The following is a 23269-nucleotide window of genomic DNA, read 5'->3' on the forward strand; positions in this document are numbered from 1 at the left end:
ACAGGCAAAAGAGAAAAGGTGTGCTTTATGTCCTGAAGGCTAAAAGACTCAGACTTTTGTGGAGCTGAGGAGGAAGTGAGCTCCAATGGTTTGGGGCCCTAATAGAGGGTGGCCTACCAGCTGTCTCGTCCTCTTGTCTCAAACAGGCTTCAGCTCAGGTGTCTCTGCTGATTGTGACTGTGGCAGTATGTCATGAGGAATGGCAGTCTCTTAGGCTACAGCAGCACTAGAGATACAGCTGTGCCAATGCAAGCTGTCTAAAGTAGCCGCTCTGAGCTGACAGGAAAGAGCTCTCCCATCAGGTTAACTATTCCTGCCCCCACATGAGGCAGTAACTATGTCTCGCCGACATAGTGCTGTCCACACCAGCGCTTACGTCAGTGTAACCCATATTGCTCAGGGGGAGTGATTAATTCACACCCCTGAACAACATAAGTTATGCCAACATACATTGCAGTGTAGACATAGCCTTAGATAGGTAGGTGCTAGACTATTTAGATTTTAAGATGTTGGTTTATAAATCTCTATCTGGAAACAAGAGGCAGCCCTAGCAAGTCATAGAGCTCAGGTTTAAGATGCACTGGGAAAAAAGACTTCACAGCTGTTGAATTCAGCATGAAATACACTTTCCTGAAAGATTTAAGAGGTAGCCCAGTGTAGAGAGCATTATAGTATCTAATTTTAATAAAGGCATGGATGATAGTTGCGAAGTCCACATCTGGAAAAAGACACATCCTGCTAACCATCCGTAGATGGGAAAAGGCTGACTTGGCCATAGCTGCTACTTGATCTAGTAACAGGTGGGAGTCTAACCAGACACCTGGATCTCAAATCAGATCAACCAAAGGTAGGCATGCATCCTCAATCAAAGGGGCTGAAATAACCCCACAGTCTCTTCCAATTACTTATCCCAGATAGCCAGGTCACTCTGTTTTATCTGGACGGTGTCTCAGCCTTTATCTATGCCCAAGTCTCATCCTTCAGTTTGGGTTCTGGAATTTAAGGAAGATATTAGAAGTCCTTTATGTAACCTTAATTTGTGATTTCTTTAGCTTTTAATATTTAGGTTTTGTAACATTTTCTCTTGACTTGTGCTTAATAAACTTAACTGTAATTTAATTAAGGTTTTGTTCTGGAATAGGTGTCTGTCTACTTCATGTCTATCTTCTTCCCATGGCTCTCTCCCTGACACAGTATATTCCTGTTCTAACCCACATATGAGGCTTTTATAAACCCCAGCTTTTCCTGCCCCTCAAACACCTTGTTTTAGTCTTTCCATTAAGGAGACTTCAGGCCTGCTGAGATCAAGGAGGTTATTGGTTAGTTAAAGGAGTCTTTTGCAACTTCAAAGAGGATTTAGTAATGACAGAAAAGGGAGGAGAGAATCATGTCATGAACTGTGGTAGCAGGGATTGTACTTTCTTCTTGAAAAAAGGCATTCGTTTCTCAGTGTGACCCTTCCAAAATGAGAGGCAGTTTCATCCACTTGATTGAGTGGGGAGCTCAGAACCATGAACTCTTCAGACCTCTAATTCCTGCTCTGCCATGGATTTGGTGGGTGGCCTTTGGGGAGTCAGTCACTCTTATTTTTCCTGTCTGTCACAGGTGTTGTGGAGATTAGCTAATATCTGCAGAGAGCTTTGACAATTTAATATACTATGTGTTATCAAAAAATGTTTAGGTTGTAATAGTACTAGGAGCAGCTGCTCAAAGGGCACTGACAAGGACCTGTACTTTTTTAGCTGTGTAGAGGAAATAGAGGGAAGAAGTTGGGACACTGTCTGAAAGACCAGTAGAGAATTAGCGGTTGTGGTACAGGCACTATCCAGTAAGCCTTCTCCTTGGCCCCACCCTCCTGGCTGTGTCATTTGTTCCTTTGCATGTTACTCATCTCCTGTGAGTGCTAAGCAAGGAAGAGCCCCAAACCAAGTGTTGGGGTAGGTAATCTGATGTTTTTTCTGGGTATTATTTAGCAACCCAAAGCTAACAGATTTTCAGATAGGACATGCCTTTGCCAGATTTCTCTCTAGACCTCAATCCAAAAGTTTAGTGGCTTGCAGCATAGCTTTAGACTCTTACTCAGGTCTGTAGTCTAAATTTCAGTTTGCCTGCTACCCAAGTGATCGAGTTTTAAACCGTTGGATAAGGGGTCTGTCTTCAGCTGTGACATTTGCTGTGGCTATCGGAATTGATGGTGCAGTTGATGACAGTTCTGGGCCTTGTCTGCTTTGAACTTTGTTTTAAATTTCCCACTACTGTACTACCCCAGTGCACCCTAACTTGTAAAAACACCACAGCTTTGTTCCATAGTGCCCATCGCTTGTTACTGTTGGTGGAGCTGCTGTGATGGGAAACCTGAAGAAACAGTTTAGTGTAGACAGAGCCATGATTCTCTCTGTTAAACTCCAGTGGAGTTTGACAAGCTTATGGAAGCTCTCTCTCTTTCAAGTTGCTTCTCTTCTCAGCAGTGGAGAGGTTAGTACCTTGGCTTTAATGTTGATGAGTGGGGCTGTTGAAGTCTCACTTGGTGCATATATTTCAGTCTCTTAGCAGACATGGTACGACAGTGCATTGGTTCACTTTTGGAAGGTTGTCTTTGCAATGTCAAGAATTAAAAACATACTTTTAAAAACAAAAGCTTTAGAGTCTGTACACAGCTAAGTCTTTAAAGAACAAACTGTATATCTTTTCAATACCCAGGAATACCTTTTTTCATATAGTTATTTTTACCACACAAATACCAAAAAATGCAATATTAACAATTACAATAATGAATGGTTCATATTTGACTCGAGCAGCTGCCATGCATGGCAGGGGGCCTGGCCATACCATGTGACTAAGGAGGGCAGCAAACCCTGGCAAAAATCTGGGGGGGGGGGGGGTGCAAAGTGACCCCATGTGCCACTCCCACAGGGTGCATCTGCTGGGGCTCAGGGCTTCAGCCGCACGAACTTCTGAAGATTGTTGTATGCGGCTTGGACGGTCAGTAAATTTGGTCACCCCATCATACTGAATATTTCTTTGCTGGAAAAGTTGCCTGCAAAGAGTAAAATGTTTTTGTTTCCTGTTCATCTAAAGGGTTTTTTCCGTATAAAATAGTTTTTCTAGAAAAAGTTGAGAAACCATGGTGCCTAACTTAAAGGTACTAGTACCATCAGAAAGTTGGCTAAATTGAATTTGGTTTTGATAGCTTTTTTTTTTTTTTAAGTATTCTGAAAAATTGATCAACTGTGTGTATTCCATGGCTCTCCCAGTGTGTTAAACTCTTTAGTTCATTATTTGAGTTAGTCTGGATGTCATTAATGATGGTAATGAACTTGCGTGTGTAGTTCTATCCCATACCCCCAGGGTAAGCTTTGCCAAAAGTGGGTATGCATTTTTGGAGAGCATCATTTTTTTTATTACATCCATGGTAACAGCAATATTCACACTACCATCATCATCTTGTTCAGTAAAGGCCCAGTATTTGGCTGGATTACAGTACTCCCAGTTCACTCCCCCTTTTGAGTTGGCTGGGTTTATAGTAGCAAATAATATTTGGAACAGCTAAACACTCTGCATAATGGGTCTATATAAAGTAGCTGCATTAAGTATTTATGTGGAATAAGACCACCAAAATCATTCTCTATATACTTGCTATCTAGTGATATGTAAATTCTGAAATAAGAAAAAAAAATCCTAGGTAAAATGCTCATTTTGACTCTGTTCTCTCTGACGCATAAGATTGCATTCTTCCCCAACAAACACATCTTTTTATTTAATTGGCTTGACATCTTAAATTGTATGCGTCTTCTAGGTTATTTGAAATTTGGGTTCCCAGGTACCTCTGTAGAATTTGTTGTACTTTTATATCTAAAATATTTCTGGAGGGAAGACTGTCTCTCTACATTTATGGCTAGCATTTCAGGTTCTGCATAATTTACTTTACAACTATTTTTTCCTCCAGAAAATCATAAATTCCTGTAGATGATAATTTTAGGTAAATACTTTGGTTAGATTAAAAAAAAAGATTCATATACTTACGATACCTTGTAACATGTTCCGGCAAGCTTTATTTCCATTATTAAATGTAGTTATTCCTCATTCTGTGAAGGCCTCTGTGCATTGCCACTTGAGGGTGTCTGAAACAAGACATCACCAGGGCTGCCAGTCCTCCAAGTGGGAATCCACAGATGCAACCCTTGAAGAGCAGTAGTTATCAGTAAGTAACCTTTATGTTTTGTGTAAATGGCTCCAAGGCTAATACAAAAAGTGAAGTGGATATACCTCTTTGGTTCATCTGTATCACACTCTAACGGGAGACTTAACCACTGACTCTAAAAAGGTATGTCTACATTACCCGCTGGATCGGTGGTTAGTGATCGATCTATTGGGGATCAATTTATTGCATCTAGTGTAGATTTGATAAATCAATCCCCGATTGCTCTGCCATTGACTCTTGTACTCCACTGAGAGGTGGAAGCAGAGTCAATGGGGGAGTGGCGGAAGTTGATCCCGCGCCATGAGGACACGAGGTAAGTTGACCTAAGATACGTCGACTTCACCTACACTGTTCTTGTAGCTGAAGTTGCGCATCTTAGGTTGACTCCCTCGCCCCCCCAGTGTAGACCAGGCCAAAGATGGTTTTAGGCTGGTATAATAAGCAGTAATTCACTTCAGGAGGGGAGTGGCCCAGTGTCATTGTATGACAAAACTTTAAATATAAAAAATCCCTGTCTGTTCTAAACAAAGCCTTCTCTGCATTGAGTGAAAACAGAAGACTCTCATCCACTTTTGATCTGACTGGTCCTATGAACTATTCCAAGTACTCTATGAATATTATCAGACATTTTTCCATCCTTAATAAATCTAGCTTGATATGAATTTATATAAACTGATGGCATGGATTCCAAATGGGTAGCTAATATTTTGCTATTTTTCAGCAATGATATGAATCTATAAGATCTATATAAGGTAATGTTTTTTCCAGCTTCAGGGGGAACCACAATTGTATCTTACTCGATAGATGGAGGCCTATCCATCAAAGAATCTACTAATACCTCCTTAAATATTGTGTAATATTCATCTGGAAAGCAGTCAAGCCCCTGGAGTTTTGCCATGTTCTTACTTGCTATTGCCTGTAAAACTACTACTTCATCTAGAGTTTCTTTCTCAGTCTCATGTCTCTTGACAAGTCTACTACTTTTTAGATTTTTTTTATAACTGTGGAGCCTGGAATATCTGAAATGTACAGTTGATGCGAGAAGCACATACTTCATTATGATGTGTAACTTGTGCTGATTATTTTTAAATGGTAGAATGTGTTCCTCTTGAATCTGTTCAAACTTTTGAGCCAACAACTTACCACATATATTTCCTTTTTCATACTTTTGTATACCTGAGGGCTTCTTCAGTGATGTTAGTAATCAACACGTTCACTTTTCTCCTTATAATGTTTAATTGTTGATCTCTCTTTTGAGTGCAGTTTTCTTTTAATTTTTCTTCTGCTTTCTCTTTCGAAATTCTGAAGTTATACTTGTCTGCTTACCACTCACTACTGCTTTATCTGCCTTCTATAGGAGACCTCTCCTTTTATTATCATTTTTTGTTTTTTATTTGAATGTATTGAACTTGACTTCTTTAATTACTGCAACTTGATACTTGTCCTGGATAAGCAAACAATTCATTTACCAGTGAGGCTACCTTTTGGACCCATCTAAAATACTAAATATTACTTCCAGTGGAGCATATTCTGACTAGGGTAGTGTGGCAGGGCAACGACTCACTGGCGCGGCACCTCCTGCTGGTCATCTTGGGAATTAGCTGTCCAGCTCCAGAGCACCCTCTGGTGGCTCGCTTGTCATTCGCCCCCATGTCCCTCCTGGACCCCGGTGCCCCTTTCATCAGAGTTCTGCCCACCGCAGTACCTCTGCAGTCTCTGGGTCTCCCCTCCAACCCTCTACCCCACCTTGCCTCAGTGGCTACTGCCAGTCATCATCTAGCGCCTACTCACTGGGGCAAACTGCAGTCTGTTGTGGCCACTCATAATCAGCAAGGGGGTTTGGACCTGCTGCCTTTGCCTAACCCTGGGTTGCACTTCTGCAACCCCAGTACCTGCTTTAGGCCTTTAGCCAGGCCTGCAGCCTGGGGAATTGCCAGGCTGGAGCTGCCCCGCTGCTTTGCCTTTCACCCAGCCCTGCTCTACCTCAGACACCTTGCTCAGCTCCCAGGCAGCCAAGTCCTCCTCTCTCCACTGCTAGAGAGAGAGACTGCCTGAGCCACAGCCCTTTTATAGGGCCAGCTGTGGCCTGATTGGGGCGTGGTCCCAGCTGTGGCTGTTTTCCCAATCAGCCTACCTTTAACCCTTTCAAGGCTGGAGTGGGCTAACCGCCCGGCTATAGGTGGATTTAAATAACCAATTTAAATGATGGTTTTTAAATCTGTTTTGCATTTGTACTTTTTAGTTGGTTAATTCTCATTTGTTCATATAACCATTAAATCATTAACCATTAATCAACCATTTGTTGATTTACAACAAAATGTAGTCTCTACTAAATTTGCTGCACACTTTAACCAGGAGGATATGCTACATGCACATTTATTTAATCAATTATGTAGCTTAAGCTCCTTTATTCAGTCTTAACTTTTACATTTTTATACTAGAAAATGGTGAGTGACACATTTCTTATTTATTAGATGGTGGGTGTGTTTTACTCAGGATTTGTGTCAAGCTGCATTTGAATGGAAATTGGAATTCAAATTAAAATTGTAAATATAAAACATTTAACTTTTTTTGGTTAAAAAAAAAAAAAAGCCTACCATAAAATGTGCTAGATACGTAAGAAAAAAAATAAGTTTATCAAAACATATTCTGCATTTGAAACTAAGGAAGTATTAACTATAGTTAGTGAATTGACAGGTTGTTCTTGGTCACCATGGGTCAGATTTTCAAAGATATTTAGATGCCTAAAGGTGCCTATTGGGATTTTCAAAATCCTATTTAAATCAACGGGAGTAAAACCAATGAGAGTTGGGAGCTTTTGAAAATCCCATTAGGCACCTTTCAGCATCTAAACACCTCTCAAAATCTGGCCCTACTGCCTTCAAATTCTCAGATTAATAGATCTTCCATCTGGTTTTTACCCGTAGGTTGGAAGAAGAAAACTAATTCCCCTGCCTTTTTAACTCCCATTCAGTTTCTCAACTTTGTGTGAACTAGTTCAAATAATGAAGCTATTCTTCGCAGCTGGTAGCTAAACTGAAACTATGAGTAACTAAGGCAGAAGCCTTTTTGCACAACGGAAACTGAAAGTGCTGACGTTTGGACAAATGTAAATACCAGCATTTGATTTATTGTAAAGGCTGATGATAATGTAGATATTTACTTAATGCAATATATGACATTGTAACATTTATAAAGTTTGAATTGACCTAAAAATTTAAAGATGTTTTCTCCTGATTCTGTATATGATTTTAAAAAGTAGCATCCTTTAATATCTTTAAAATAGATGGTGGGTTCTTTGCAGCATATTTTATTTAATTATTTTAATAGATTATAGTAAATTTAGGCCTTAAATGGGTTGCCATAATTTCAAATGTATTTTTAAACAATTTTAAAAGAAATGTGTATTTAATTAATTGTTTTAAATCTGATTTAAATTTTAAAAAAATCATTTTTATGTTTAAAAAATAGATTATCCATCCTGATTCTGACCATGTAAAATAGTGTCAATTCTTGCATATTTTGCCTACTTTAATAAAAATTTAGAAATTAACATTCGCTTTATTCTAATATGTAAACGATTATAAATAAAGTAAATAATCTCATTACCCTGAGTGCAAGTCTCTCCAACAATCTGAGAGAGTTTGATAATTATAATAGGTTAGCACCAAATCTTTTTCCTTGTCTGTTGTTTTCTTTCCCAATAAGATTTGGTATACAATTTGAAGTCTCTTCCATGTATAATTTTCCCACTCCAAAGTATTCAAGTACAGTCAAACCTCGCAGTAACGCGCCCCACCATAACGCGAAATCGCATATAACGCGATCATAAGTTGGCTCCCCTTTAAGGCCTAATACCAGTGGTCCCCAATGCCATGGTGCCTGCCGGGACATTGATGTGCCGCCACCTAGTGCCCAGCAGGGGAGAGAAGCCGCAGCCCTGTGCCTGCCGGGGACAGAGAGCACCGGTGCCTGCAACCCTGGAGTTCTCTGTTCCCGGCATGTGCGGGGCCGCGGCTCCTCTTGAAGACGGAGAGAAGCCATGGCCCCGCACCTACTGGAGACAGAGAGCACCAGCGTCCGCAGCCTCAGAGTTCTCTGTCCCCGGCAGGCACAGGGCCACGGCTTCTCTCCAAGCTAGAGAGAAGCCGTGGCCCAGCGCCTGCTGGGGACAGAGAGTACTGGCGCCTGCAGCCCTAGAGTTCTCTGTCCCCGGCAGGTGCGGGGCCGCAGCTTCTCTCCCCTGCTGGGCACTAGGCGCTAGGTGGCACACATCAATCCTCCACGTTGGGGACCACTGACTTAAACTGACTGGCTTGAAACCCCGCTATACTGTGACCCCACATTTATTGTGTTGGAATTTTTTGAACTCCAAACATTGCGTTGTAGTGGGGTTTCACTGCATTTTTAAAAATCCATTATCAAAAGGAAAATGGCTTTTTTGCAGGGAGCATATAGTAAACTCACTGTTGTTTACAGGCACTGGATTATTAAGATAAATCATCACTTTTTGAGTTGAAAAGCTTCAGGTTTAGCAAATATTATGCATTTACTTGTTTTAAAGCAAAAAATAAGTGCTGAAACCAATTCTGTTGCTCCTTCTAAAAATTAATTTCTTGAAATAATATCTTTGAATTGTGTGCTGGATTGCTTTTGTTTTTCTGCCAGAGATTTTCTTTTTGATGACATGTTCAGTACTTTGACAATCAAAGACATAACCTTAAAAGGCAGAGCTATTGATTCTTATTTGGCGTATTCAGAAACTTTAAAATTGTGTGGGCTGTTCTTTGTTTTGTTTTTTTGGAACATAAACATAGCCAGATCCAGGTAACATGGCAATGTCCCATCTCAAATAGATAGTCACCAAATACTTTCTCCTAATCTGATTCCCAGAGATGGTCTGTGAAAAGATCAATTACTCGTATGAATCCTTATGTGGCAAATGGTCTCTTACCGTGTGTGTTGTTCCCACAATTGTGTATCATCTTATGACATAATTTCTGTTTGTAAACTTCAGTAATTTTCTTTTTTTAACCACCTTTTTTTCACCTACCTCTACCGCAATTCCCTGCCTACCCCATCATTTCCCTTCCTGTCCTCCTTTTCTTTTCTACCATCTTTTTCTTGGGTTTCACCCTCTGCCATGACTTTACTACCACTTTCCATCAGTTCTACCTCTGGAGAGTATTCATGCGTGTTAGAGCCTTTGCTCTCTATACCAAGAGTCTGGAATATAGTTCCTCACCTTTGGAGTATCTTAATAATAAGCCTGATCATGGGAGATGAATGTGAGTTTAAATGGAAATTCTCACCTGTAGTGAATTTTGGCCCTTCTCTTTATTTTTGCAGTTTTGGTCAGCTATCTTCTTTTTTTCAGACTAGATCATAATGTACAGCTGTGTCTATTCCAGGGGTAGGCAAGCTATGGCACGCGTGGCGAAGGTGGCATGTGAGCTGATTTTCATTGGCACGCATACTGCCCAGGTCCTGGCCATCGGTCCAGGGAGCTCTGCATTTTAATTTAATTTTAAATGAAGCTTCTTAAACATTTTAAAAACCTTATTTGCTTTACATACAACAATAGTTTTGTTATATATTATAGACTTATAGAAAGAGGCCTTCTAAAAATGTTAATGTATTACTGGCACGCGAAACCTTAAATTAGAGTGAATAAATGAAGACTCGGCACACCACTTCTGAAAGGTTGCCGGCCCCTAGTCTATTCTTAACTGAATGTAAACACAGTAGAAACACAAATAATATGCTTTTCATATTCTTGTATTTTTTATTGTTTCTTTTGCTTTTTTTGGTAAACAATGGTTGTACAGCAGTTCTGAAGTAAACTTAAAAATGTTTTTACATAAAAGTCCAAATAATAATGAAAAACATATCTGCAAATATGTCAAATTTTTCTTTCAGAAACAGACAAAAAATCAATCTAATCCAGTAATAAAGGTAATAGTAACAAACATAATCCTGTTATATTATACTTTAATATATTGTGATAATGAAATGAAAGTTCTGAGTTTTAACACATCCATTGTGTAGATCAAACTATGTGCAGAAGTTCAGGAGCTCTTTGAATAGAAAGTCTTCCAAGGTCATGTGTCTCCTGTGAAACTGGATGGGAAGCTTCCAGGTAAGCATTAGTGACTGGTGGTTTTGGTACTTGTTCTTCAGAAAATGCAGTGCACTGCATGCCCTGTCACACAGCACAGTAGTAGGAAATAGACAGGAAAAGCAAAGCAACTTTAGTTAGGGGCTTGTAGGTGTCCTCAAGCAGGGACTCATTACTCCAGAAGTCCTGTACTGTAACATTGGGCTGACTGAAGTATGTTTTCACTCTTGCATCATTGCGCATTTGCAGCATGAGGTACTTGAGATTGCTTAAATCCAAAAAGTCAAAGGAAACTAGTCTGTCTTGCAATGCAGTTAGTTTGTTGGCAGCCAAAAAAACTTGAACCAGAATTGCTGAATGGGTCAGTCATGAAGGGATACTGACAGAAAGTTTCCCTTACTGAAATGATTTTTCAAAATCCTCTGAAAGAATACCTAGTTATTTGGTTATAGCTAAGCTGACCTTCCACTGCACATTCTCATCTTGATGCTGAGAAACTGATTAAGCACTTAAAAAAGTGAAGTCTTTTTCCTCTTCTAGGTGCTGGACAATGTCAGTGATTGTCATTCTGTTTTATCGTATTATTTACTTCAGTGCTGACAGATATCGTTAGCTGAGGTTTCTGAAGTTCCAGATTCAAGGAAGCAAACTTTGGTAAAAACTCTTATCAAAAAGAGCAAACAGCCATGTACTTCTGGATATTGTAGCTTTTGGGACAGTTCTGGCGAAACTGTGTTCAAAACCTCAACAAGCTCTTTCTGGAGCTCAAATGGGCTTTGTACACTAATTAAAACGAAGCCACAAAACCGGGTTGAAATTCAGCAGCACCTTGTGTGTCTCGCAACTCATTTTGCACAGAGATGCGAATCTTCCTTTATTGATGCTGCTGGTGTTGAGCACGTTGATGCAGTTTTTCACTACAGAGTCAACCTCATCCATACTTTCCATTGAAGCCTTTCTGACAAGTACTTCTTGGTGGGCAAAATAGTGAAACAAAAAAAATTTGCATGTATTTTTCTTGGTAGCAGTTCAGCACCCCTATTTGTGCATTTTGCATAGTTGCTGCCCCATCAGCTGTCAAACCACGCAGGCTGTCAAAAAGCTAATGTGGCATTCCTCCATTCTTGCCTGAATGCCTAGCACTGAGGCTCATCTGACATAAAACACCTTCGAAAAACCAATGGCCATCAGTCAAAAAAGAGAATAAATATGATTCCCTTGGGACATCAAGGCTCTCATCCAAGCACAGGTTGTGTAGAAAGCTGCATTTTTTTTCAGCTATTTCATTTTGTAGAAAATTTGCCTGATCTTTTTTGCTCCTCTGTAACATGTTGTTTCTCAGTGGTATCTCTCTGAAAAGTATATTTTCTGCTTACATGGCCAAAACAATTTTCTTCACAAGTTCTCTGTTGCTAAATGCTTTCCTTGTTTTCCCCAAAGGTAGTGCGACTTTAAAAGTAACCATCTGTATCTGATCCGCTTAAAAAAAAAAAAAATCTCTGAGCCATCGCTGTTGTCTTCTGAGCTCGGTTTTTGCATCATGTAACAACTTGCACCTCTGAAATTCACTGTGGTAACTCTGTTCAACAAACCCCTGCATGAGTGCTATAGTGACATTGCATTGCGTAAATTTTAATTCTGATAAATTTATTTCTTATAAACAGCACACACTGCAACCTGCTTGGAAATAGAATTGGATGGCTTCAGAAACTGCCTTTTCCATTTGTCCTGAAATGTTTGTTTTTCTTCCTTCCATGTTCTGCAGGTGGCTTCTCCAGTGCCATCTCTGTATCACATTCAGGGTCACTTTCTGGCACTGATTTTTTAAAAAAAACTTTCTGATATCCATTCACGTTTTTAACTTTCGCCTTCTGCTAAGAACAATCTCAGTTTATCCAGACACCACACAGTGATCATGCCAATGATGCTGGCCAATAGTTGGCGCTACAGAAGCATGAGATGTAAGCATAATGGTTAGCCAATGAATACGCTTTGTGACTTGAAAGAAAACTACATGTATATAGTTTAGCTCTGCCTGCGCTGTAGTAATATTTAGAAGGGAATGAGTATGCGTTATGATTTATGGCATTTACAAGGCAACTTTAAAACTTAGTATCTCAGCGATTTCAGGGATGCTTTGATGCACAGGTATAGTTTGACTTCTATATTTGGGGAGCAGGCTGGGGGGGATTTAACCTGGGCCAGCCTTACAAGTGAACAATACGGGTTACTGTCCAGGAGACTGTTGTTGGGGGTTGCTGTGGTCAAGAGGCCGGGAGCAAGGTGTGCCTGGGGTGCGAGGCTGCAGAATGAAGCTTGGCGGGGGGAGGCAGCAGGGACCAGGGGCGATGGGAGAGACAGAGGGGGCCAGGGGTGCCAAAATACAAGTTTACCCAAGGGACCATTTTCTCTAATGTTGGTCCCAGGGCTAAAGCCCAAGCCCCTCTTCCCACAGAAGGCGGGTCAGGAACTTACAAGCTGCCTGCTGAGTTAAAGTTCCTTCAGCATTATGCCCCACATGTCTCCAGAGGTGCTGCCGAGAGACCCTCAGGAGGCTGTGTGGTACAGGGTGCTGACCCTTGCTGGTGGCACCAGCAAACAATAAGGCAGCGCATCTAGGATCAACAGCTGGGTGCTTCAGGGAGGGGCTACTGCTTTACCTCCTAGCCACCCCTCTCTGTCCAGGAGGCTGTTGTGGACACACAAAAGTACACTAGTGGCTGCATTTGAGAAACACTGATCTAGATGCTCCCTTACCTTTTTCTTAATCAAATTCTTTTGTTGGTTGTATGCTGAATTTAACAATCAAGTTTCTGAGTCTGTTACCGACCCTAATGGCAGTGGAGAGGGGGGATAAAGTCTCTGTATGCACTGTCTATTTTCCCCTCTTCCACAGAGCTCAAATTTAATATGTCCTTAATCAACATTTGTACGCATTGAATAAAATTTCCATTTCAGCTTTTTCAGGCACCTCTTTAATTCTAATAGTTCTTCTTTCTCTTTTCCATATCATCCATTTTGAGCTGCAGCTGTCTTTCTGCTCAAGCGGCCTCATCCAGCACTGCAACTGTGATTCTATCTGCTGTTTTCTCCCATTCCAGTTTACAGCACAGTAGCTCTTTCCACCAAAGCAGTGACTATCTCTTTTTAATTGCTGAAATCTTGGAAACTAAATCAGTCCTTAATTTCTTCAATTCCGAGTTAGTCTCTGATTCTCCTTTAGCCCAGGTGAAAATACTTGCTTACAGCTCCCATCTTCTAAAAACAAGGCCCTTCCAGAATGTTTTTCACCCCTCCCCGCGCTCCCACTCCATACCTCTTAAAAGTGACCTCCCAATGTCATTCCACCTCCATTCCCCCAATATCTCTAACAATAACTCTTCATAGGGCAGCAGTTGTTTGCTCGGTTTCCCCCCTCAGCTCCTGTGATAAAGCCTCTCTTCATAGTCTGCTTCCTCCACTCTGCTCCTACTTCTGTTGTCATTCCAGCTTCACAGAGGGTAGCTGGAGAGAGGATGACTCTAGCCAGCCTGCCCACTGACTAACCAGAAGCAACCAAAAGAAGACCTGCCCCCATGATTATTTTATTATTATTAATTCTAATAAATCATAATACTTATATATATTTCAATTGAACTTAGATGCCTCAGTGTTTTACGCACTGTGCAAACATAGATAAGATACAACCTCTGTCCTCAGTAGCTTACAGTCTAAAAAGACAAGACAGAGGGTGGAGTAAAGGGATATATCACACCTAGTAAAGGTTTCATTCCATCATGTTAGTTCACTCTTTCTGATTCCCCTCCACACTGGGCTCAGTTCCTTAATTTTTCTCACCTCCTTCCTAGGAATTTAAAATTAAACAAACAAACAAGGCTATAGCCAGCTCTCATCTCCACACTAGAGAAAGAAGCAGTAGCTCCAGCAAGTCTTCTTTCTCCTCTACTACTCTTTGTTGGGTCATTTTTCTGTTCCAAATTCCCACTCACCATGGGTGAGTAGGCTTTTTAAGTCCCGTCTAGTAAACCAGGGCTAGTTTAACTTTCAGATAACACAAAATAGTTAGTGGGGGCCCCAGTGATCTTATGCTTAGTTGTCAGCTCAGCACTTTGCCTGCTAGCATGGAGCCAAAGGGAAGCAGCTTTTGGCCTGATCCCCTTCTCTGGAAGCCTGGGTCATTTCAGAAGACAAAAATATTGTACCTGGTTAGGAAGAGGAAGGGGGCTAGAAGGCCCAGGACAGGATCTTTTGTAACCTGTAGGTAGAGGTACGACAAGGTATTTCTGACAAATAAGATGGAAGAGGAGGATGCATGTATGTGTGCATGCAGGCGTAACCCCTTCTACTACAGTCAAAGCTACTTCACTTAATAGTGGAGGAACCCAAACTGCAGGAAAAAAGTAGTATCAGGTAGTTCCTAATTCGAAATATTGAATGAAACAGAGCAGAACTCTGGTGATTCTACAGTACAATGGGTCTCAAACTTTCCACAATACTGTACTCATGGGTCTGATTTGTCTTGAGTACCTCAAGTTTCACCTCATTCAAAAACTAGTTGCTTACAAACTCACACGTAAAAACACAGAAGTGTCGCAGCATACTATTGCTGAAAAATTGCTTGCTTTCTTGTGTTGTCTGTATGAAATTTTAGTTGGTACTGACTTTGCAAATGCTATTGTGTATTTGCCTAGTTTTACAACAGGCTATATATCTAGATGAGTTGATGTACCCCGTGGAATACCTCTGTGTACCCCCAGAGGTATGGATACTCCTCGTTGAGAACTACTACTGTATTTGTCACCTTGTTGTTCGCACTTCTAGATTGTGTGTTACTTTACATTGTCAGGTGAAGACTGAGCTGGAGCTGGAAAGAGTTGAGAGCTGTTAATAGCAGGGTAAGGAAGAGATAGTGTGTGTGTGTGGCTTTAATATTTTTTATAGCTTTGATAACTTAGTTCCAGAGATTAGGGGTGTGTGGGGGGGTGTTTCCCAGATCTTACTCTACCCTCCCTTCAACCTACTCCAGGTGAGACGTACTGTTTTGTGATTCTAGCTGGATTGTGAGGGAGGGGCCTGTTAACCAATCATTGCTGCTTTGTATTTGAGCCAAAAGTTGGCTCGATGCTTGGCAGTGATTACCATTCATCAGCTCTTCTCCCTGGGAGCCTTGTCCAAGTGGCTGGTCTTCAGTTTTTCAGAGCAGAGGAGGTTAAGCAGACTGCCTACTGAGCAACAGGAATTTATCTTCCCTCAAGAGCCTGTGTTTTCTCTCCCTGGCTAAGGATAGCATAATTCCTTTGAAAGCAGCTAGCAAGCTACTTCCATGTCCTGGTGACTGTCTGCGGGACGGGGTTTGAGTGGAAACTTGAACAGAAACTGAAGAGCTTAGTTTGTGGCAGTTAAGCACAATTCACATATCTTCCTATGCAAGTTCCATTATTTGTTTATATCTTGTTTAGTATTTTTTAAAGGTAAAATGCACATTTTATGTGCTTGTGAAAATGAGGGTGTTAATACTGGCAATAGTCAGACATAGTGCAAGCAGGAGCTGTACGGACGTGCATCTTTCAGTGCGCCTCAGTCCTGACCTGCAGAACCCACTGTTCTTTCAGCTCTGCATTTCTCCAAGAGGTTGCCAGTCATGGTTTGTGGGGCTTTTTTAATTTGAAATAATGTCTCTGCAGAATTAGGCTGAAACCATCTAGCCATCTCTATTCACTTACCGTATGTTTAGAATAATAGATCATAGATTATTAGGGTTGGACTTATCTAGAGGTACTCTGATACCATGTGTATGTAATATAAGAATCTTCCTAACAGAGATTTATGAGTTATTTTATGTCTATAAATTTACAGGTAATCAGCTGTATTTAGTCTCTTTCTGATGTATGAAGGATAGGGAACTGGAAAGAAATGGAGAGTAATTTGGTGTGTGTATGTGGTTCCTCCACCCTCCCTTGAAAGAAGCAGATGGTTTTGGATCCCAGGAGATAGAGGAAATGGCGTTAGACTGTCAGTAAATTGTGAAAAGCAGCAACATCTGCCAGAGTGGACACTTGTTCAGCAGCAGGAGAGTGAGCAAGTAGATGATCTCTGCCTTGAACAGTCAATGGAATTGCAGTCCAATGGGGAATTGCTCTTGTGCGAGTTGTTGCCGGCAACCTTTGTAATAATCCAGTTGGTCAGGCATAGAGGGGAGATAAAGGGCGGATTCCTGCACTTTGGCCGTCTCACTTTATTGAAATTTCTTACCTCTATTTATCCATCACTAACAGAACCGTAGTGTGAAAAAGTTCCTGACCCATTCTGAGCAGGGCTGGTCATGTAAATGAACAAAAAAATGGGCATGTTGAACATTATGGGAAAGACACATGCTTCAAAATGCTCTATGCTTCTGTGATGCTGCAGCACTCTCAGAAGAGCAGGATAGACTGGACTGAAGCTATATAGGGAGGATTGCTATAAAACATAAAGGAGTGTTTTGAAAAATGCAACATACTGTTTTGTGGTGTGTTGAAGTTACTTTTTTGTCTGCAGTTAAATCGCAAAATACACTCTTCAAAATATTCCATTTAGTTTGAAGATATCTTTCCACAACTTCAGCTCGTTCTCTGCTGCTCCATCTCCTCTGCTCTTATTGATTGTTCTCTGTACAAGAAAGATCATTATGGGGAAGAATACATGTGGGAATGCCCTCGTTTTATTGCTGCAGGGCTGTGGTACTTCAAAGGAGCAGGCAAAGGTGGAAGGGCATGTGTCTCAAAGGAATAACACTGGGCATTCAGAGCTCCATTCAAGAAGAATGGCTGACTTGGACTATGCCCTGTTAGAATCATTAGCTTTGGTTGGCCAGGTCTAAAAGTGAGAATGGAGGGGGTTGGGGTGGGGGGTAGTAGAGAGCTATGTGATTCAGGACTCCTGAGGAGGCCTTTTGAGCATAACTGCCATGAGTGAAACTAGGACTGGTGTCAGTACTACTCCTCAGGGAACTGTGCACCTAAAAATTCTAGACACTATTTTAAAATTCTGCATATTTTGTCAAAATAACACAGTATAATCCAGTTTAAATTATGTTGGTAATTTATTACAAAATACCTGTCAGCAAGTATGTCTGTAACAATACAGACAAAAGCCGTATTGGAGCATGAGCTTTCGTGGGTGAATACCCACTTCGTCAGATGTATGACGAAGTGGGTATTCATGCATGAAAGCTCATGCTCCAATACGTCTGTTAGTCTATAAGATGCCACAGGACTCTTTGCTGCTTTTACAGATCCAGACTAACACGGGTACCCCTCTGATACTTAATACAGACAAAAAAGATTCAGGAAATGTTTTTTGACAAATAGATTCCTTACTAACCATATTAATACAGAACTTTGAGGAATAATTCATTTAAACTGCAGTCCAGAAACATATTTCCTCTGCCCCTCAAAAGCAGGTTAAAGGCTTGGGGGAATCAGGGGTAACGGAGGAGCTGAGGGAGAGGCAAGTAACTGCTGGAAAGAAACCTGGGTGTGAATTTGGAGGTTTGTGGGGTGTGGGTGGAAGAAGTATGGAATAGTTGTTTTTTTGGGATGGGAAATTGTTAGGGAGCCTCCTCCATGTAGACCCTGGCTGACCCCTAGCCTTTCTTATTCAGTCAAGCACATCTGCCCCTATTCTCATGTGCTCCTGCATCCCCACTGCCATTCAGCCCGCACCCCAGTATGTCGTCCTCCCCCACTAGCCCTTCAGAGCCCCAGTCTGTGACCCCCCAGTGTTCAATGTGACCCATACTGTCTCGTGTCCTCCTCCCCCGCCCCCCCCCGCCATACCCCCTGATCTGGCCCTATGGGCAGGGCATTGTGAGAAATGTAGCCTCTTCCTTTCCCTAGGGCTGCTCCTGCCTGGGAGTGGCTGCTCTCTGTTTTGGCGCTACAGCAGCCTTTGGTGGGCAAAAGGGGTAACTGCAGTACCTCTCCAGCAGAATGTATTTTCTGTGGGGGAAAAAAAAATGCATTAGACATGAATTCTGTACATGCACGGTGGTGCAGAATTCCCCCAGGAGTACAGTACCTAAGATTCTCCTTTGGGTGGCTGACTTTACAGATGGGACTCGATAGTTTGCCAGGAAAAGCCATTTGCTACATGTTGAGGCAGGTTATAGTCCCATGAGTAAGTGAATTACAAAACTTGCCTGGAGATCCAAGCAGTTTGGTATAGAATTAAAGTCCTGGAAGTTTTACCTTTGGAAACCAGGGGTCATATTTTGACAAACAAAAATAAGTCAGTTGGCTTTTTTATCCTGGACCTCAGGGACACTTTCTTATGTCATAAATATTGTACTAGTTTTTCATGATTGAGGGTTGATGCTTAAAAGACATCCAGGAGTTGATTTAATAAAGGATACTGCAGATCATGTACATTGGCATAACTGTGAGAAGACTGGATTTGTACAAGTCATGAGAACTGGCATCTCAGACTTTCCCATTTATTACGTCTGCTTTGATTCAAAGAGGCACCTGGCATATGGTTGGAGGAAGCTGATTTTGCTTTCATACTCAGTCATTTACATGTTAAGCTACATTCTTCACTGTCTGCATGGCATGGTGGGGAGAGCAGTGAATGCCTTTGTCAATTTTTTCCCTGATTTTTTAAAAAGAGTGTTCTACTATAACCCCCTACTTACTATATAGACAAGAACTCCGTGGATCAGGTCTGAGACTTGCTTGGTAATAAAAGACCAGTTTTAGATCTGTATATATGTATAATCTGAGTTCAAAAGACAACTTTGTTATGGTCCACATTTCAGGTGATTCTGACCAATTGTTCAAGCACTTTTTTTTTATGCTTTTTGCCATATTTTATCTCCAAAACTGAATTTGCTGTGTTTCTTATAAGTTTATGTTTTATAACCAGAGTGTTCTTGTAAGTATTGGGGTGGGTTTTTTGTTGTGGTGCTCATAACCTTAAATGGAATCTGTGCTAGCCACATGACAGGTCCTTTTATAAAGAAGGGAAACTTCAGCCTGTCAGAAACAAGCTTTCTTCAAAAGCTTTCATTAGTTTATGCTTTTGAAAAACACTTACTTTACTTATAAAGTTGCTCTCTGAATGAAATACGCTGTAGACCTAATTCTCTAAAGCCATTAGGGCTGCAGTAAGTCAGTGAATAGCTCTCACTCTGTTGCATTCACACCCATCTGATAAAATTATTAAATATATGAATCAGTTGAGATATTAGGAATAAATAATGGAAATTAAAAATGGTCATCAGATAAGGTCTCTAACACTGAAAATAAATGTACCAATTAGGGCTGTCAAGCGATTAAAAAATTAATTGCACAATTAATTGCACTGTTAATAATAGAGTACCATTTATTTCAGTATTTTTGGATGTTTTCTACATTTTCAAATGTATTGATTTCAGTTACAACACAGAATACAAAGTGGACAATGCCCACTTGATATTTATTTTTGATTATAAATATTTGCTCTGTAAAAAACAAAAAATCTTAATTTTCAGTCCATCTAATACAAGTACTGTAGTGCAATCTCTTTATCATTAAAGTTGAACTTACACATGTAGAATTATTTAAAAAATAAATAACTGTGTTCAAAACCAAAACTATGAAGTGGGCAGCATTATCTCCTGTAAATTTAAACCAACTTGTTTGTCCTAGCGATTGGCTGAACAAGAAGTAGGACTGAATGGACTTGTAGACTCTAAAGTTTTTGCATTGTTTTGTTTTTGAGTGCAGTTATGTAACCAAAAAAATTACATTTTTTAAGTTGCACGTTCATTATAAAGAGATGCGCTACAGTACTTGTATGAGCTGAATTGAAAAATACTGTTTCTTTTATTTATCATTTTTACAGTGCAGATAGTTTTAATAAAAATAATATAAAGAGAGCAATGTACACTTTTTATTCTGTTGTAATTTTTTTAATAAATTGGAGATACACCTATCTCCCAGAACTGGAAGAGACCTTGAAAGGTCATCAAGTCCAGCCCCTTGCCTTCACTATCAGGACCAAGTACTGATTTTTGCCCCAGATCCCTAAGTGGTCTCTCAAGGACTAAACTCACAACCCTGGGTTTAGCAGGCCAATGCTCAAACCACTGAGCTATCCCTCCCCCCGTAAATGTAAATCAGTATGTTTGAAAATGTAGAAAAACATCCAAAAATATTTAATAAATTTCAGTTGGTATTCTGTTGTTTAACAATGTGATTAAAACTGCCATTAATTGTGATTTTTTTAAATCACAATGAGATTTTTTAAGTTAATCTCGTGAGTTAACGGCAATTAATCGACAGCCCTAGTACCAACATCTTTCTAGCACTGAAGACCTTTAATCTGGAGACATACCATTCTTGTGACATTGATGGGTTTTCTCCTTAGCACCAGGTACACTTCATCTTTATCTTGTGTGACAAAATGCTCAGGTTGGCTTCAGTCCTCTTGGATTGACATGTCAGTGGTAATGAAAGATTTGGCTGGATGAATCAGATAGTGATTTTTATACCAACTAGGGCCCCATATCCATTCTCTGTTCTACTAAGTCTGATTTAAAAGTTGCCATAGACATATTCAAGTCTTTATACTGCAATTCCAATACGGAGGTCATCATTGTGTTCTGAAACATCTGCCAAGAGACTGGACAATGATGGCCTAGTAGATGCAGGGAATGTTGATAGTTCTGTTCATCCGGCAGCTGGTAGAGTTGTCTGCTATTTAACAGTACATTAAGTCCAGTTACTGCTGCCGTGCAAAAGTTTGTTTGAAAAACCTGTCTTTTTATCTGCTGGATGGTGGGACCCATTATTTGCTGTTTGAAGGAAATGTACTGGTAATCTAAAAAGTGATCTTTGGGACCTGGTGGCTCTTGATGAATTTTGAGAAAGTAGTGCCTGAAATTGCTGACATTTGTGTAGTGGAAATACCAGGAAAAGGTGTATGGAGAGAGGTGATAGAGGACTCACCTATTTGCTAATATTTCTATCTTTCTGTCCCTTTCAGAAATGTTCCCACTGCCAGGAGCCAGGAGCCACCTTAGGCTGCTACAACAAAGGTTGCTCCTTCCGATACCATTACCCGTGTGCCATTGATGCAGGTAAGAACAAATAAGATTAATAATATCTTACAGTTATAGGACACATATTTCCCCCAAAGTATTCCAGAGCACTTTACAAACTGCTGTACTCTGAATCTCTTAACCCACCAAAGGAATACAGTAATGTAAGGGATGGAGCATGGCAGCTGATTTAAAAAAAAAAAAAAAAAAAGCATGGCAGCATGTTGGAACAAGCTGGATTGAGAAATGTAGAAGAATAGTCTTGAAACTGCAGAAAGAATTTTAAATTTGGAGAATGCAGTTAAAAAAAAGTGGAATTTAGCCATGACATGGGAGATGAACCCCCTTTCCCCCTGAAAATTGTACAGGCTGTTTAAGGACTCCCAGTAATGAGAACCTCAGATTTTTCATGTCATCTGAAAGACAGCACCTCCTACAGTGACATGATCCTTAGCAGTACAATTGGGCATTAGCCTGGTAGATTCCAAATGGAAAGTGTCACCTGTGGAGTCATAAACACCACTTCCAGTAGCACCTCATTTGTGCCCACACAAGTCTCGTATCCAAGCACTGACATTGCTCACTTCTGGTATAGTTTTAGAAGAGCTGCTCCTTTTGCTCAGTGATCAGAGTACTAGTGCTATCTGTGTGTGCAGTTGTCTGGTGTGCAATAATAATAATCTAGATTATTTAGAATGATGGTTCTCAACCAGTGGTCCATGGACCCCAGGGCAAGGGGAGGAGGGCAGGTTTCAGGAGCTCTGCCAAAATAAACCAGAGAGCAGGGTTGGCGTTAGGCATCCAGGGCAGAAGGCTGAAGCCAAAGCCTGAGCAACTTAACTTTGCTGGGCAATTGCCCTGCTTGCTATTCCCTAAAACTGGCCCTTGCTTTTAATCTACTGGATATGCAGAAAAACAGTTGTTGTGGCACAGGTGGATTTTGGAGTTTTTATAGCTTGTTCGGGGTTATGGGGGGGCTCAGAAAGAAAAGAAAGAAAAAGGGTGAGAACCTCTGATTTAGAAGACAGGATTAGGGTTGGGCATTTGAATGGTCCAAAAATTCTTTGTCAGATATTTTAAAGCGCTAATTCATTAGAACAGTAACAATGGTAACAAAGAAGAGTAAGATCTTATGGTCTCCAGCAGATTTACCCTTAGATACATATGCCTAATTACAAGAAACAAGTTACTTAACTGAGTTATTTTAACTTGGAAAAATGCAAATCACTATTAAATGAAGTTCTAAAAAATGAAAGAATGGCACGATGATTCAATCAAAAAGGTAAGCCACTGCCTACCTCAGGCATTCTTGCTGGAATATTTGACCAGGGTCAAATAATAGGTGGTCAGCTGACATTATTTGGCTGGCTGGCTTGCAAAACCTACACAGGATATTTTGTTGCAGGAGAAGGGGTGTGTTTCTTGAACTTCATGTCTTCCTGTGTATGACTGTACAGCACTTAGCACAACAGAGCCCCAACCTATTGGTCCTTTACATGATACCACAATATAAATGCTAAATAATAAAACAGAATTAAAATTGCAGTGGAATTCAGGGTTCTTTGACGTTAAATTTGATCCAGTTAAGGCCTCATCTACTGTGTGGTATGACACACACTCTTTTTAAAATTACACCCCAAAAAACTATGTTAAAAGGACATTGTAATCTTAATAAAATCAAGCAGTCAGAAGTTAGGAAATGCCTGAAGTAAAGTTGCCTGTACAATCATAATGCAGCTCCTTTGTGCATATGTGTTATGATACAGTATTTATTTACGAGATCATACTATTTTTTTCCATAGGACCCCTACCTTATTCAGTGCACAGAATGTATGGTGCTCACTTAATGACTAGCTATTCAATATTATGTTTTCTCATTGTTCAGTGTGAG

General features: G+C 40.5%; 1 protein-coding gene across 7 annotated transcripts in view; it reads left to right on the forward strand.

The window, feature by feature from the left end:
* Nucleotides 1-23269, forward strand: part of TCF20 (transcription factor 20) — a 151094-nt gene that overhangs the window by 67402 nt on the left and 60423 nt on the right. For 5 of the 7 annotated variants that reach the window (XM_075067788.1, XM_032803172.2, XM_032803167.2 and 2 more), the window contains exon 3: nt 21324-21417. In XM_075067788.1, the coding sequence (XP_074923889.1) occupies nt 21324-21417 (94 nt within the window). Of the gene's footprint in view, nt 1-15140; nt 15215-21323; nt 21418-23269 lie in introns of those variants that run through there. The other 2 variants (XM_032803170.2, XM_032803171.2) reach the window with 2 other exon arrangements.

This window comes from Chelonoidis abingdonii, chromosome 1, assembly GCF_003597395.2.
Source record: "Chelonoidis abingdonii isolate Lonesome George chromosome 1, CheloAbing_2.0, whole genome shotgun sequence".
Taxonomy (NCBI): Eukaryota; Metazoa; Chordata; order Testudines; family Testudinidae; genus Chelonoidis; species Chelonoidis abingdonii.